General features: G+C 49.5%; 1 protein-coding gene and 1 long non-coding RNA gene across 3 annotated transcripts in view; one reads left to right on the forward strand and one right to left on the reverse strand.

Annotated features, from left to right (window-relative positions):
* Nucleotides 1-15,449, reverse strand: part of Ttc39c (tetratricopeptide repeat domain 39C) — a 90,303-nt gene that overhangs the window by 12,259 nt on the left and 62,595 nt on the right. Inside the window, exons 7-8 of the mRNA XM_048447950.3 lie at nt 3,505-3,598; nt 1,411-1,518 (exon numbers count right to left, since the gene is read on the reverse strand). Coding sequence (XP_048303907.2) covers nt 1,411-1,518; nt 3,505-3,598 — 202 coding nt within the window. The remainder of the gene's footprint in view (nt 1-1,410; nt 1,519-3,504; nt 3,599-15,449) is intronic.
* On the forward strand, nt 6,706-15,063 carry LOC125409142 (uncharacterized). Of its 2 annotated transcripts, XR_015734743.1 has the most exons (3): nt 6,706-6,904; nt 11,320-11,854; nt 14,730-15,063. It is a non-coding gene; the product is annotated as an uncharacterized LOC125409142 (long non-coding RNA). The 2 variants fall into 2 exon arrangements; XR_015734742.1 differs by lacking the exon at nt 11,320-11,854.

Consider the following 15,449-nt stretch of genomic DNA (forward strand, 5'->3'; position numbering starts at 1 on the left):
AGAGCATAGCTAACTAAGCTATGCAGGGTCCTTGGCTCTAGTCCTAGCACCAGGACAAATGCTCATGTTACTTATGAATTTTAAGTAGAAGAATTGCTTCTGAGGTTGCCTATGGAGAACAGACCTGAAGATCTTGAGTTCTCCAAGGCAGGCGATGCACTGCTCCCCCTCTCTGGTTTCTTTAGTTCTGCACCCTCTAAACCAGCGCAGACAACAGCTTTGTCCACCAGGTGGCAGCACAGGCTAACTATGTCATCTAAGAATGTCCAAAAGCAAAAGCCACACCACAGTCATGTTCGCTGCAATGGAAGCAGCATGAGGGCGCCTGTGCTCCGGTGACAACACCCTGCAAGGATGACGTGGCTGAAGTAAAATGGGACTTTTAAACAGAGCACCAACTACAAACTACTCACACAATGAAAAAGACATGTCTGATTCTGAATATTTTCAAATCCTAAGGAATAAAAACATAGCAAAGGAGAAGAAAGGAGAAGAAAGGGCTTGGAAGCAAACAGAGCTTCACGTGAAGCATTTCTGAAGACCAGACAGGCCCAGATGGGAGTGTGGGATAACTGGGCACAGCCCTGGATATCTTGGCATCCAGCTGGGCCTCTTGGTACTTCTGCCCCATTTATTTGGTTATAGCAAAGAACAGGATTTGCCTATAGGTGGAGACAGGCATTTGTCAACTTAGGAGTTAATGCAGTTGTAAGGTTGAGGTCCTGGCTAAGCGACTACCCCTCAGAAGGTGGGACACCCCTTAGGAAGATACGCTCACCTTAATATACTTTTCTTTCCCAGAATCCTATCCCCTTGTATAGAACCCACTACCCCCAGAAGGAAAGGCTTAGCAGGACCTCCTAATCAGAAAGACATTAACCATCCCTTCCTCCACGGCATCCTTTCCCTCCAGATGCTGGAGAGACTCTAGGTGAGCTTTTACACTCGGGCACTTTGGGCATCCTTACTTTGGTTCTAAGGCACCCCCATCCTCCTTGACTGCCTGTGGTTGCCTGTCACTGGGTCTGACCTCTTTGTCAACGTCCCTTAAGCAGCACGGCCTTTTCCCTTCTCTCCTCCACCCTCTGTCTGGGCAGCTGCAGAGTTCCAGCTTGCCCACCCTGGAGGATTTTCTTTTCAACTCAAATAAATTATCTCAAAGCTAGTTTGACTCATTCTTATCTTTTTACTAACGACACTAAGAACCCCAGGAAGGGACCCAGACTTTCCTGGCATCATATGGTGGCTCCACCAGGTCTCCCCAAAATTTTCTATAACGTTTTGTTCCTACTTTTTAATTCTTTAATCAGATGGGGAAAAGAAGAGCCTGCCCCTGCATACGTCTGTACTTCCTCCTGCATCCCTCCACCGGGACGGGGAGCCCTCTGGCCACAGACAGCAGCTACTCACCTGCAGTCAAATATGCATAATAGCACTGCGACCATCTGGACTCATTTTTCAGCCTCTCGAAGGAGTCAAATGCATCCTTGAAGTTGAGTTCAATCATGCTGCACCAGCCTACAAAAGGAGCAGAGTTGGCATGCTACCCTGAGTCACGGAGCATGGCACACCACTCGAAGGCAAAGACACAGTGCAATGACCTCAGGCCCCAAGTTTGGAGCAGCACTCCGCATAAAGGAGTGAGAATAGCACTGAAGTAGGGAACCCCACGGCTGACGGTTAAGCGAGGAATCTCTACCTGCATTGACCAAAACCGTTCTGTGAGTGTTCCTGGAAGTGCTTCAAACTTTGAACTTAAAAAAACACACGGAATTACTGTTCTCCTTAAATACTATAATGTGGAGTCTGAGGCAAACATGGAGAAGCATGGAAGAGGATGTGTGCTCTCCAGACAGAGACTCTAGCTCGCTCGCTGTTACAGTGAGAGTGATGTAGGGGTAGCAGAGGCAGGAAGGGCAGCGGAGGGCAACTTGGTCGGGCTAGCGGCTGCCATCCAAAACCACTCATCGAAGGAGAAAACGTCACTGCTCACGCTCAGCCTGTGTGAGAGGCCAGTGCAAGCCAGTAGCCACCAGACTCTTCCTACCCTCCTCTGCACGCTGGTGCTGAGGACGGACCTCGTCTCCCCTCCACTCATACCCAGCCCGCACTCTGGTAGGCAGCAGCAGTTCATTCCCCGTTACTAACGGCCTCCCATCACGTGAGGCCTAGAGCCTGTGCCAGCCTGTGCTGGAGCACTTGCTGCGGCTCGTGGGGTCCCAGGATTAGAAAGAGGAACCGAACAGGCTAGTGACTTTCTCGGGCCCACAGATGGGAGAACTGTGGGGGGCTCCATCACTCTTTTCTCCAATACAGTGCTGCCTCTATAAAAAGAAACCTATAAGGAAGGGACATAACACTGACCCAAGAGTGTTTATTTGGCTTATAGGTTCACCACTGAAGGCAGCCAGGGCAGGAACTTGTAGGCAGGAACCGGAGCAGAAGCCTTGCAGGCACTTTACCTGCTTGTTTCTCGTGGTTCGCCCAGTTGCTCTTACCCCACCTAGACCACCTGCCTTGGGGTGGCACTGCCCAGAGTGGGCTGGGTCCTCCCATACCAATCATTTCCCACAAGTCAATCTGATAGAGGCATTTTCTCAGCTGATGTTCCTTCTTCCCAGGTCCCCCTGGCTTGGGTCAAGTTAAACACATACGCACATGCGCGCGCACACATACACACACACACACATGCACGCACACACACATGCTCACACGCACACACGCACGCACATGCACACACACACATGCTCACACACACTCACATACACGCGCACACGCACGCTCACACGCGCGCCCACACACGCTCACATACACACACACGTGAGTAGAACACCATTGGCAATAAGTGCTCAAGGGCCTTTAGTAACTTATCTAAGATCTAAGGTCTCATGGTCAGATGGCTAGAAGAGCTGGGACCTCGAATTTTTTTTAACTATTTTTATTTATTTTACATACCAACCATAGTTCCCCATTTCTCCCCTCCTTTCCCTTCCCCCCACCTTCCCTTCACTCCTCAGAGAGGGTAAGGTCTCCCAAGGGGAGTCAATAAAGCCTGGTATGTTAAGTTGAGGCAGGACCAAGCTGCCAGCCCCCCATCATGGCTGAGCATGGTATCCCACCATAGGGAATGGGCTCCAGAAAGCCAGGTCAGGCACCAGGGAAGATCAATCCTCCTACAGTAGGGCACTGCGGTCCACCCAGCCCACACCGTCCACTTTCCCAGATTTAAAATGTTCACAAGGAACAGTGAACACTAGTGAGACGAGCTGTAGTGCGTGTGCGTGTGCACATCAGGCAGTGTGCCCAGAAGAAAGAACTCCGCAGGGAGCATGGGTGCTGGAGTGGGCAGACTCCTCAGTTACTGCTCTCATGGACAGACACGCTGTCTAGGTACCGACTTCATACAGACGACGTGATGGATTCTAGTTACCCATTTCATACGGACAGACAAACTGGATTCTAGTTACCGATTTCACACAGACAGACAAACTGGATTCTAGTTACCGATTTCATACAGACAGACATGCTGAATCTCCCTCTGATCTACGGCGAGTTCCAAAGCAGTGTGGAAGGAAGTCAAGGCACTGTTGATTTGACACTAAGGAGAAAAGAAAGGCATGGTGATTGGTTATGACCTGACATTAGCATCACCATCATAAATCAAAACTCAGCTTCTTCCTGAGTTGTGATTTTTTTTAAAGGTTTAGTTTTATTTTTTAAGATTTATTTATTATGTATACAGTGTTCTGGCATGTATGCCTACATACCAGAAGAGGGCACCAGATCTCATTATAGATGGCTGTGAGCCACCATGTAGTTGCTGGGAATTGAACTCAGGACTTCTGGAAGAGCGGCCAGTGCTCTTAACCTCTGAGCCACCTCTCCAGCCCCGAGTTGTGATTTTAAACAGAGCGAGCACAGTAAAGGGGAAAGGACTGTGGAGAAAACACACCAATTTGCCTAACAGGTGAAATTAACCTCAGCTCAGAAAACTCCCTTTCAAAACTTTTTTTCCACTTATTTTTTGTGTGTGCACATCCATGGCACAGCGAGCGCATACGTGGAGAGATCACCTTACACCATGAGTGTCCTGGGGATTGAACTCACGTCCTCGGGCTTGGCAGCAAGCTCCCTTATCCTCAAGCCATTCCCTTTTGCTTTGCTTTTCCCTTTGTTTTCTGCAGCAGGGTCCCACTCTGTGACCCACGCTGGCTTCAATCCCATGATCCTCTCACCTCAGCGTCCCTTCGCAAGCAAGCAGTTGAGAGTACAGGTGTGCACCACACACAGGCTTTGGAGGTGACTTTGACTCAGCTCCTCCCCAGTCTCTTTCCCCACACTATTTTCTCTCCATGTGTGTATGTAGATTTTGTTGTATAACTGTTTACCAATCTAGTTCTTTGTAACCAGATGTATTCAACAGGCAAAAGGAACGTATTCTGTCCTCTAGGTCCAGAAGGAATTTCCATCTGCCTGGAGTGAACGCACAAGGCCACTGCCATTATCTGGTTCCTGTGCTCCACAGGACAGGGGATGGTTTGCTTCTAAACTGAAAGCTGGTACCCATTTGCTTCTGGTCATTTGGTCTCCTCTCCAAATGCTGCAGAAGCTCCCTGAGGCTCCAGCTTCCATCTGCAGTGTGCATCTACCCACTGCTGGCAAGAGCCCAACAGCCTCCAGAAGTTAGTTTTAGCTGTCTCTGGTTATACACTTTATACACGATAGCTCGCCCCTCTCCCACTCTGCTGCCTCGCTTTCTGGGTCACAGTGGCGGCCACTGCAGTCTGAAACAGACTAGAATAAAGGAAGACCCTTGGCGAGTGCGAGGCACGTTCCTATCACTGTTACAGTGTCTGGTTGTCCTGTTCTGCTTTACCACCATTGCTCTTCGCCTAATCTATACATTAGACTGTGGCCTGAGTGCACACGCAAAGGAAAAGCCTATATCCAGCATTCAGTTCTCTCTGTGGCTTCATTCCTCACTGAAGATCTTGGAAACCGTGGTCCGGGTATGGAAGAAAGCACGGGTACGGAAGGAAGCACAGGTACGGAAGGAGCCACGGGTATGGAAGGAGCCACGGGTACGGAAGGAAGCACAGGTACGGAAGGAGCCACGGGTACGGAAGGAGCCACGGGTACGGAAGGAAGCACGGGTACGGAAGGAGCCACGGGTACGGAAGGAGCCAGGGGTAGGGAAGGAGCCACGGGTATGGAAGGAGCCACTGTGTATCTGATTTTTCTTTCCATTAATTTTTTTTCCCTCAAGAAATCTTAAAAAAAATCATCAGAATCAGTAAAAATCCAGTTCCTTAAATAGGTATTGAGATGTGTCCAGGAATCTAACACTAAAGGCCCTGCACCCAGTGAGACCACACAGCCTGCCCTGAGGGTGGTGGCCCTGCACCCAGTGATATCACACAGCCTGCCCTGAGGGTGGTGGCCCTGCACCCAGTGAGACCACACAGCCGGCCCTGAGGGTGGTGGCCCTGCACCCAGTGAGACCACACAGCCGGCCCTGAGGGTGATGGCCCTGCACCCAGTGAGACCACACAGCCTGCCCTGAGGGTGGTGGCCCTGCACCCAGTGAGACCACACAGCCTGCCCTGAGGGTGGTGGCCCTGCACATTCCTCCTTTCCAGCTGGACTGAGGCATTCCCTTGCCCTACACTGGTAGGCCTGTGACTTCTTCCCCTGCCCTCCTCCTCTGGTTCTGCTCTGTTGCTGCCTCTCCTGGCTCCCAAATGCTTCCTTAGGAGACCAGGCAGGCAGGAGCAGTGAGAAGGGTCCCCGGAAGTGGATCTGCAGAAGACCTCAGAGAAACCTGTGACTGCAGAACTCTGGGGCTGAATGCTGACTGTGACCTGACAGACAACTGCCCTGTGTGACACACGTCCTGTTGTCACAAAGACTCAAACTGTAACTTTCACACCCTCAATAAACACTGGCAAGGAAGCCACAAGGAGACTTCACATGGTCATTCCTGCGTTTGACTGACATACCTGGCACTGGAGAGGACCCCACAGGAATGACAAAACTCCCACGGGGAAACAAGACAGTTACACTTAGACACAAACACCAAACTGATAAAAACAACCTTTCACGAAGGTGTGTGCAGGACAGTGTGCCAGGGAGTGCGGGCCCCAAGACACTTGTTATGACTGCCTCCGACTGTCCCCTCACACAGACCCCAGTTCTTTCCAGGCACCCTCTCCTTACTCCCCATGCAGAAAACACTGCACTGGTCACTTCCGCTTCCAGCATCTCTGGTCCCCAAGCTAAGGGCACTTGGCACTCACACACAGGATATTCACTTCTGAGTGGGCCATAGTGACCAAGCTATCTCCAGCTGTGTTTTCACAACAGTCCAGTGCAGGTGCACCAGCCTTCCGAGAAAGAAAAGCGCCCACCAGCGACCGGGACTGGGTCTTGATAGCACAGTCAAAATAAGACTCTGATGTCAAGAAGGGGAGACAGAAGCCAAGAAATAACACTGACGACACACTGTAGCTCTTGGCGCTTCCCACACCTCTCTGTGATAGACACATACTCATCTGTTCTCAAACAAGGTGAAGAAACTTGGCCAAGGAACCAGTATTCAAATTCTGACCTAATTAGCTCAGAGCAAGCTTTCTTGAGAGACTGTGTGTGCAGATTAGATTAAAGGAAGGCTCCTGAGGGCGGGGACACCATCATCTGCACCCTTAGGAGGGGAGGTGCTGTGACCACAGGCAGAAATTGGAAGGGTGTGGCCACAAGCCCAGGAATGCCGGTAACTACAGATGTAGAAGAGTCAAGGAAGAGATGTCCCTGGAGCCGCAGGGAGTGAGACCCTGCAGATGCCTGGCTTTGCTTAGCCCAGTATGGGAGAACATACTATGTGGAAGATACTTCCAACTGAACACAGGTAAGTGAACATAGCGGTTGAGAGAACTGCTCTTCCTAAGGTCCTGAGTTTAGTTCTCAGCAACCACATGATAGCTCACAACCATCTGTAATGAGATCTGGTGCCCTCCTGAGGAAAAGACCCGGTCATCCTCATCAGCTTAGACCATGAAACCCAATATGGACAAGTTCAACAGAACCACCATGTATGGGCTGCCCACATATGCGTCAGCATTGCCAGGGCATAAATTTCACTTATTCATTCCAATGAACAAAGCACTGCACAGGAGGTGGGCCTTCCAGGGCCTCGGGGCAGGCGCTGGGCAGCCAAGGACGCAGGAAAAGGGATCCATCCAAAGGTGGTCCGCAGTCCGCTGGGTAGACAATGGCTTTAGAAAACCTGGTAACACGGGGAGAATTCCTTAGGTGCCACTCTGGCTATTGCTCTTACAGCTGTTGGTCCAACTGGGTTGAGCGTGCCTGCCCAGATCACCCGTGCACAAGACGCAGTGAAAGAAACGCTGCCTTCGTCAAGCTTGCGAAGAGATCCGAGACATCTGGACTGCAGATGTAGGAATACTTTCTATTATTGGCGGCCACGTGGTCTGTAGCAGTCTATTACACAGACTTGAGAAACAGGCTTGTTCATTTCTGTAAAATTTACAAGTGTGAAGAATGTGCCCCCTCTTTCTTGTATGAGAAAAAAACTTGAAAATACTAAGAGGGGCGCTCAAAGACAGGATACCAAGAGCCGGCATTACTGCCAATCAACTCTACCTGGATCGTGCCTTGAAGGATTTGTTTAAATAACAGAAAGGTATCACCCTTCTTCACCAAAATAATTTAAAACAAGAAGGATGAATTAAATACCTAGCATAGCAGAGATGAGATTCCCAGCTTAGTGTTAGAATAAATTGTAGCATATAACTGGGCTGAAAAGGACACAGAAACAAGGCTGCTGTGGACGCTCAGTGTTCTGACTCTGACCCAAACCGTCTGCTTTATTAAAGATTTCCTTATTTTCATCTTATTGTACAGCGTTTTGCCTAAATGTGTGTAGTGACCACAGAGGCTAGACATAATATCTGATTCTCTGAATCCAGAGTAATGCATGGTTGTGAGGTGCCACATGGGTGCTGGCAACCAAACCCAGGTCCTCTGCAACAGTTAAGTGTATGGGAAAGAGGAAAGAATGCCTGACCCTGACCTGACCTGAGACCTGGGCCAAGGGAAAACACCCTGACCCTGCTTTGACCCAGGACCAGGGCTTGAAATCCCACCAATCCCTGAGCCTGTCCCTGAGTCAGGTTACAGAATCCCACCAATCCCAAGGCACTCTGGGAAAGCTCTCCCACTTCCCAACCCCCAAGAAACCCTATATAAGCTCTGTACCTGTTCATTTGCTATGCTTCTCACTCTAGAGGCCGCCGCCCTCCTAGATTCCTGCTTCCCAATAAATCTCTTGGGTGAGGTTTGTTGTGCGGTGTGACACTGGGTGGAACTGCAGTAACGTGTCACTTTTAATGCCCACCAGAGCAGAGCTGTTACACTGTGGGGAACCAGAGCAGAGCTGTAACAACTTCACTGGGGAAACTCCGCCCACTGGGGCAGAGTTGTTACTCTTGGTGTGTGTGTGTGGGGGGGGGGGGGACCTTCCCAGAGCAGGGGCAGGGCTCTAACACCTCTGCTGGAGCAGAGCAGCTGGGCTCACTGTGAGATGTGGTATTCCTTGGCTCCCACCTACCAGGATACCTTTCTATTCAGAGTTCCATTTAGAGTAAGCACTCTTAACCACTAAACCCTCTCTCCAGTAGGACACTGGCTTTTGTTTGGCAAATTATACACTAACAAATTATGTCAAAAAAATTTTACTGAGGTGTAGCCCATGGAACTGTCCGCTTGCCAAACATGAAGACCTGACTTCAACTCCCAGCTATGATGGTGCATATCTTTAATTCTTAGGCAAGAGAATCCTAAATTCAAGGTCATCTTCAGTTCTACAGGGAGTTTTAGGACAGTCTGAACTACATGTGATCACATCTTTAAAGAAAAAAGAAAAAAAAAAACTAGTAACAACAAAACTCCTGAGGCATATATTGGAGGAGGCCTTTACTAGCAATACAAAAACAGGCAAGCAAGCAAGCAAACAATATGGGCTGCTGAACCTGTTCTCCAAGGGAGTCATAAACAAAACAAGGGCAAAGCCTCACCAAGCTAGGTGGAGTATGGCCATTACCAAACTGAAATCAGTGTAACTGGCAGCCATTGCGAGCATGCCTTCTTAGCGGTGTGTTCCTGGCACTTCCTTAGCCGGTCTGTGCGAACACTCTAGACTTCAACAGCTTGAGCTCACATCTGCCACTGTTATGCTCTCAAGGGGGGTTCATAGCACACTCTGGAAATGCCAGGCACGGGATCTACCATTGAGCTATTTCTCTGACCTCAAGTTCGTCCATGGAGACGGTCAAGTCTTAGGACAACGAGTTAGTCTGTTTGCTGACTTAAGCGTCAGTTAAATGTGGCGATCCAGCAGAGCCCTGGCTCCCGCCTCCTTATCCTGACTCTGATGATGACGTCACCAAGCTGCACCCACAGAAACGGCTTGTTGCAGGGTTCTATCGATGCCATTTTTACCAAAGGGGAAATATATCTTCAAGTTTTAATTTGTTGATAGTTTCTTTGACTTTGAAAAAATTCAGATTGGGTAGCCTTGCTTAAAAATGGCTTTATGAATTATTCCCCTAATACAGGAAACACTAGGGAAAGGTCTGAAGTTGAGTGATGAGTAGCTTTTTCTCAATAAGCCCTAAAGTTTACAATATAGTGGTGTGGGAGAATTGTCTGTATTCTGTCAATCATATTTTAATAAAACGCTGATTGGCCAGGCAGGCAGTATAGGCGGGAAAGCCAGAAAGGAAGTAGGGGTGGAACAAAGAGACTGGGAATATTCTGCGAAGCAGGAAGCTCCCTCCGCCATTCCTGCGCAGACCATCGAAGAGGCAGGATGTAACCTGCCCAGCTGAGAAAGGTACTGAGCCATGTGCTAACATAGATAAGGATAATGGGGTAACATAAGTTATAAGAGCTAATAAGTAGCCTGACCTAATGGGCCAATCAGCTTTATAACTTATAGAGATCTCTGTGTGATTGATTTTCTCTGGGACTTGCCGGCTGGGGGGTACTGGGCGGGAACAGATACCCCAACAAGCCGGCCCTCATGTTACAATATAGCATTTAAAAATTCAGCTGGGTATGGTGAATACCTTGAATCCCAGCACTTGGGAGGTATAGACAGGTGAATCTCTGTGAGTTCAAGGTCAGACTGTCCTACACAGTGAGTCACAGGCCAGCCGCCATGCCTGGCTCTGACTTTAGTTTGTAAATATAAGTATACACTTGTGCCTGTGTATGGTGTGTGCATGTGTGGGCAGAAACCAGAGGAAGGCACGGATCTGCCAGTGCTGGAACCGCAGCTGTAAGCCATGGACGTGAGTTCTGGGGACCAAATCCAGTCCTCTGAGCAGAGATGTCTCTTGTCATCGAGCTGATTCCTGGCCCAGAAGCTAGGTTTTAAACACTGAGTGTTTCATATGGCTCATAGAGTCAGGCGTGTTAAGCACAGACTATAAGGCAAGAAGGGTAAGGAGGGGTCAGTAGGAAACTACTGTAGTCACAGGAGACAGAGAACGACCAAGTTCCTCAGAAATTCTACATATGGAAGCCACTATCCAACACTAACAGGGTTAAGACATGGAAGAGGCTGGGTAGATATTCAGAGATGTGGCTGCCGCCGTTTGTGCCACAGAGCAGGGACACCTGTGCTGCTAATGCTGATCACACAGGGACAGCAGGTTAGGAAATGACAGCGGTCTATGCTACAGGGATGGTCTGAAGTCACCAAGTGCTTGTGACAGGGGACTCCTGAAGCCTACTATAAGCAGCGGTTCATGAGACATGGGTCTCCAGCCACAATTACAGACCGCACTGCTGTCTGCAGAGTGTGAATGCACAGCAGAGTCTCAGCCGCTTCTTAGGGCTCCTGCATCCTGCCACACTCTCGAGTGAAGTGGAAGCGCTGGGAATGGAGACGCTAAAGCGCGGTCAGAGGCTGACCAGCAGGTATCAAATCCGCCTGTGGGTAACACTGCTTCAGCTGTGCCAATCTTAGTATCCCCTTGTGCCCGGACAGATGCGAACACTCGCCACAGGAAGGCTTTGCTGAGGCCAGGTGGCCTTAAGAGGCTGGGTCACTGACAACATCACTGACTTCAGTCTCCAGCTCCCATCCTCAGGGTCCAACCGCCCCCAAATCCTGCCCTAGTCTCACCCACCCCCCATAATCACTGCCCATCCACTTGTCTCTGTCTTTGACTTTCTGTCTGGCTGAGCCTGCCACATAGTCATACTGCTTTTCCAATTTTTTGTGACATCCCTCAGCCCCTCAGCAGGCCTATGACGTCAAAGGCTCTAGGTACCTGAACAAGTCTGGAGAATGGCTATAGCAGTCAGCTCTGTAGTCTGTGCATGGTGAGCATGAACCCCTTGGAAAGAAGTCACCGCATCCTCCACTAACAGAAGCGGACTTGAAGTGGACATCTCTTACAGGATTCTCTTGTTCTCCCAACAGTGAATCATGTGACTTGGGGAACGTGTGTGACAGGAACTGCTTCTTCCTGGGACTCACAACTCAGCTGAAGTAGGAGGGACACTGAAGGGTGCAGATGAATCACCAAGGACCCAGTGCTTTGGCTCGCCTGTGTGACAACACTGAAGGCTGACAGCAGCAGCACTATGTACGTCTTTACAGAGACAGCACACGGGTCACGGCTTGAGACCAGGAGCCAGCCAGATGGCTCAGCAGCTAAGGGCACTTGCCTTGCAAGCTTGGTGACGTCAGTTTGATCCCACATAATGGTGGAAGGAAAGAACCAAGTCTACAATGATATCCTCTAACCTCCACCCGCACGCTATGGTAGGCTCTCTCTCTCTCTCTCTCTCTCTCTCTCTCTCTCTCTCTCTCTCTCTCTCTCTCACACACACACACACACACACACATTCCTTCTCTCTTCAACAACAGTAATAATACTTTTTAAAAAATCTAGGCAAGGCCCCAAAGTGGAAGCGTATTAGATGCTGAAGCCTTGTGTATTCTAGCCAGACACCATACCACTAAACCACACCACCCCCAGCCCCCAAGTCCCTGTAGAGCTGCTCCCAACCAGCATTTTCTCCGCTATGCCAGGATGTTTTCAACATGATATAGAAAAAGAATTTGTATGGGAAAAAAAAGCAGAACACTAAAAAGTGTTCATGAAAAAGACGACATGAAAGAATTAAAAATAATTAACAGAAAAATGTCAAGAATTTCCTTAGGAAACAAAGGGATAGTGAACACACTAGTTTATGAACTCAGTCATGGTGCTCAGAAAGACTGAGAGCCAAATGCAAGTAGAAAAGACTGAACAAGAAGACAGATGTGCATGACAGAAACAGAAGCCATATCAGGAATGTGGCCTCATAAAGGTCCCTAGAGTGGCGGCCCGCTGGGAAGGTGTCCCAAGGTGTCTGGCAAAGGACCCTGCATATTCACAGGTGCGATCACTCTGTCATCCTCAAACAAGCCTTGGTTACCAGTAACTCCATCTCCTCGGCAGGCTTCCACCACATCTCAGCGAACCACTGTCTAGGCTCTCTCTACACTTCTGCCCGGTCTGAGACTTAATACAAAATGAATCAGAAAATTGCCTGGGGCTTATCATGAACAATAAACACTGTGAAATTGTTGTTTTCATTGTCGAGGGTGTACACACTCCAAGGAGAACTGCTGAGTCGGCTAGTGAGTGGATGCTCTGCACTTGGAGGCCACGCTGACGTGTGTCCCACTTTACCTTCCCATCAGAATGAGCGAGGGCACTAGTGTCCCCAGTCATGGGACACTTGCTTCTGGCTGTCACACGTAGCCAGGTGGCTGTGACGTTCCACCTGCCACTGGAATGGCTTTCAACACCAAGTATCTTTTCATAAGCTTATCAGCCCTTTGCATAGCGACAAATGACTGGCATTTACTACGGGCCAACATGGAGGCTTTGCTGAAGGCCACCACGGGCAACCTCTCGGGTATATTCCAAGGAGGACTGCTGGATATGTAGTAACTGCAAACTGGGTAACTTATCTTTTTATTGCTGTACTCTCATACTGTTTCAGGACACTGGTCTCGCATTAAAGACATGACTGACAAAGTCCTTTTCCGAGTCCAGACTGTCACTGTAACACAGTGTTCACGGTGATGTGGTCAAGCCACCTGCTCTTCCGTCTCTGTATTCTCCGGGTCATATATAAGCTGCTAGCAAAGAGCTCTGTGATTTTAGGTCCTACAGTCACAGCTCCTGCCCGGCTGCGAGGGAATTTTATGGATGAAACAACTGTCGAGTGAGATTCTTTCATGTGTGTGCTTAGTTGTTCCAGAACCGTTCGCTGAAGACTTTTTTTTTATGGCTACTGATTGGTCTTGGTACCCTATTGAGAATCGAATGACCATGAATGGAGGCTTCTTTATCACTGATTCTTATGCTGATTCTTACGCCAGTGCCGACCGTCTAGAGTACTCTGCCATACGCTTTCCAACTTTGCTTTCTTTTTTCAGACTGTTCTGGCTATCCTGGGTCCCTTAAGATTAGGCCATCTTGTCCACCTCTGCAAGGGCATTGCTGGTTTGTTTGTGCACTGGAGGGGCTGGAGGCCAGGGCCTTGCACACAGGCCAGGCAAGTACCCCACCACTGAGCAACATCTCAGACCCAAGCTGCAGTTCTAAAAGTGACTGCACTAGAAGTTTGACAGGGGTTTGATGGCCACTCAAAGAGCACTGCCACCCCGGTAGTACTGGATCTTCTACTCTGTGCCTGCCCTGTGCTGGCCCGTCTGCAACCTTCTGTATACTATCTTTAAACCGCTCCACCCTGCACCACTAGGGGCATAAGAGAAGTGGAAATACAACCACAGGGTCAGAAAGGGGACTTGGAAACTTAGCTGAGTCAATGAAGTGCTTGTCACATAACCAGAAGGGTCTGAGTTCAATCTCAACACCTGGGTAAAACTAGATATGGTTGTCCAAGCCTAGACTCCAAGTGCAGGGGAGGTAGAGACAAGAGGACCCTGGAAGCTCACTGATCAGCCAGCCTTGTTCAATCTTTAAGCTCCAGGCTCAGCGAGGGGCCCTGTTTCAAAATATAAGGTGGTAATTGAAGAAAACAGCCAACACCAACCTCTGGCCTCCGTATACACATGTACACATGTGTGCATGCATTCCCTGGTCACACACACACACACACAAACAGAGGTGGGATATTGCTGTCATAGAATATCTGTGTACTGTCTGTTTCTATGCATTTGCCTGTTCTGGCGATTCCATATAAAACGATCACAAAATTGCATGGGGTTCCAGCTTACACGTGACTCGGCACTTAGATGGTTAGTTATGCAGTAAGACGGCGGTCAAGGGTATGCACGTGGCCGCCTCTCCAGGCCTACAGTGGGTACAGTGAGCAGGAAGCTCATCCTCTTGAGCACACTCATGAGCCCGGAGACGGGAACCAACACTGCAGCTCGTCCACCCAGGGTGACGAGGGCACATGCGCGGTCCGTTTACAAACAACAAGGGTGTCGCAGTTAGCGTTTCTATCGCTGTGACAAAACACCGTGACCAAAGAGCAAGTTGGGGAGGAAAGGGTTCATCACTGAAGGACCTCAGGACAGGAGCTCAAACAGGGCAGGATCCCAGAGGCAGGAGCTGATACAGAGGCCATGGAGGGGCGCTGCTTACTGACTTGCTCAACATCTTTTCTTACAGAACCCAGGACACCAGCCCAGGGATGGCACCACCCACCGTGAGCTGGGCCCTCCCCCACTGATCACTAATTGAGAAAATGCCTCACAGCTGGACCTCACGGAGGCACTTCTCTCTGACGTCTCAGGCTTGTGTCCAGCTGACACACAAACCAGCCTGTATGAAGGGTGCTGTTATCTTCTCATGTCAGGGAGTTCACTCTCATTATGCAATCGTACAATATGGCTTCATCTAACTGGGATGCAAGGACAGATGCCGCTTCCATGTCCCGCACACCAGACGAAATCAGTAATGAATGGTTCCTGTACTTCTAAGAATAAATGGCAACCCTGTTTTTTTTGGTGGGTCCTTAAGGTAATTGAGAAGTGTGTGGGGGCTGGAGAGAAAGACAAAAATTAATCGGACTTGAGGGAATTTGTTTTCTTCCTGCATTGCCTCCGATCCTACAAATAGGAACATTCCATCACCCACGAGGCGTGCGGTTCACACGTGAGGCACAGGTTACCCCTCAACAAGCGGTTCTGATGATGGAGTTCACAGACCACGCAGACTGTGGTCTGTCTGCCCTGACCCCTGCTCCCACAACCTCCGCAGGTCTCCTCTTTTCTCTACCTGATGAAGGAGTCACCACAGGATCCCTGACACAATCAGGAGGGAGCAGGCTAAACAACAGCACAGGGCTGTCATCTCCGGGACGACCAATGTAAATTAAACAAAAGTGTG

The sequence above is a fragment of the Myodes glareolus genome, chromosome 13 (genome assembly GCF_982192425.1).
Source record: "Myodes glareolus chromosome 13, mMyoGla1.1, whole genome shotgun sequence".
In the NCBI taxonomy this organism is placed as follows: domain Eukaryota; kingdom Metazoa; phylum Chordata; class Mammalia; order Rodentia; family Cricetidae; genus Myodes; species Myodes glareolus.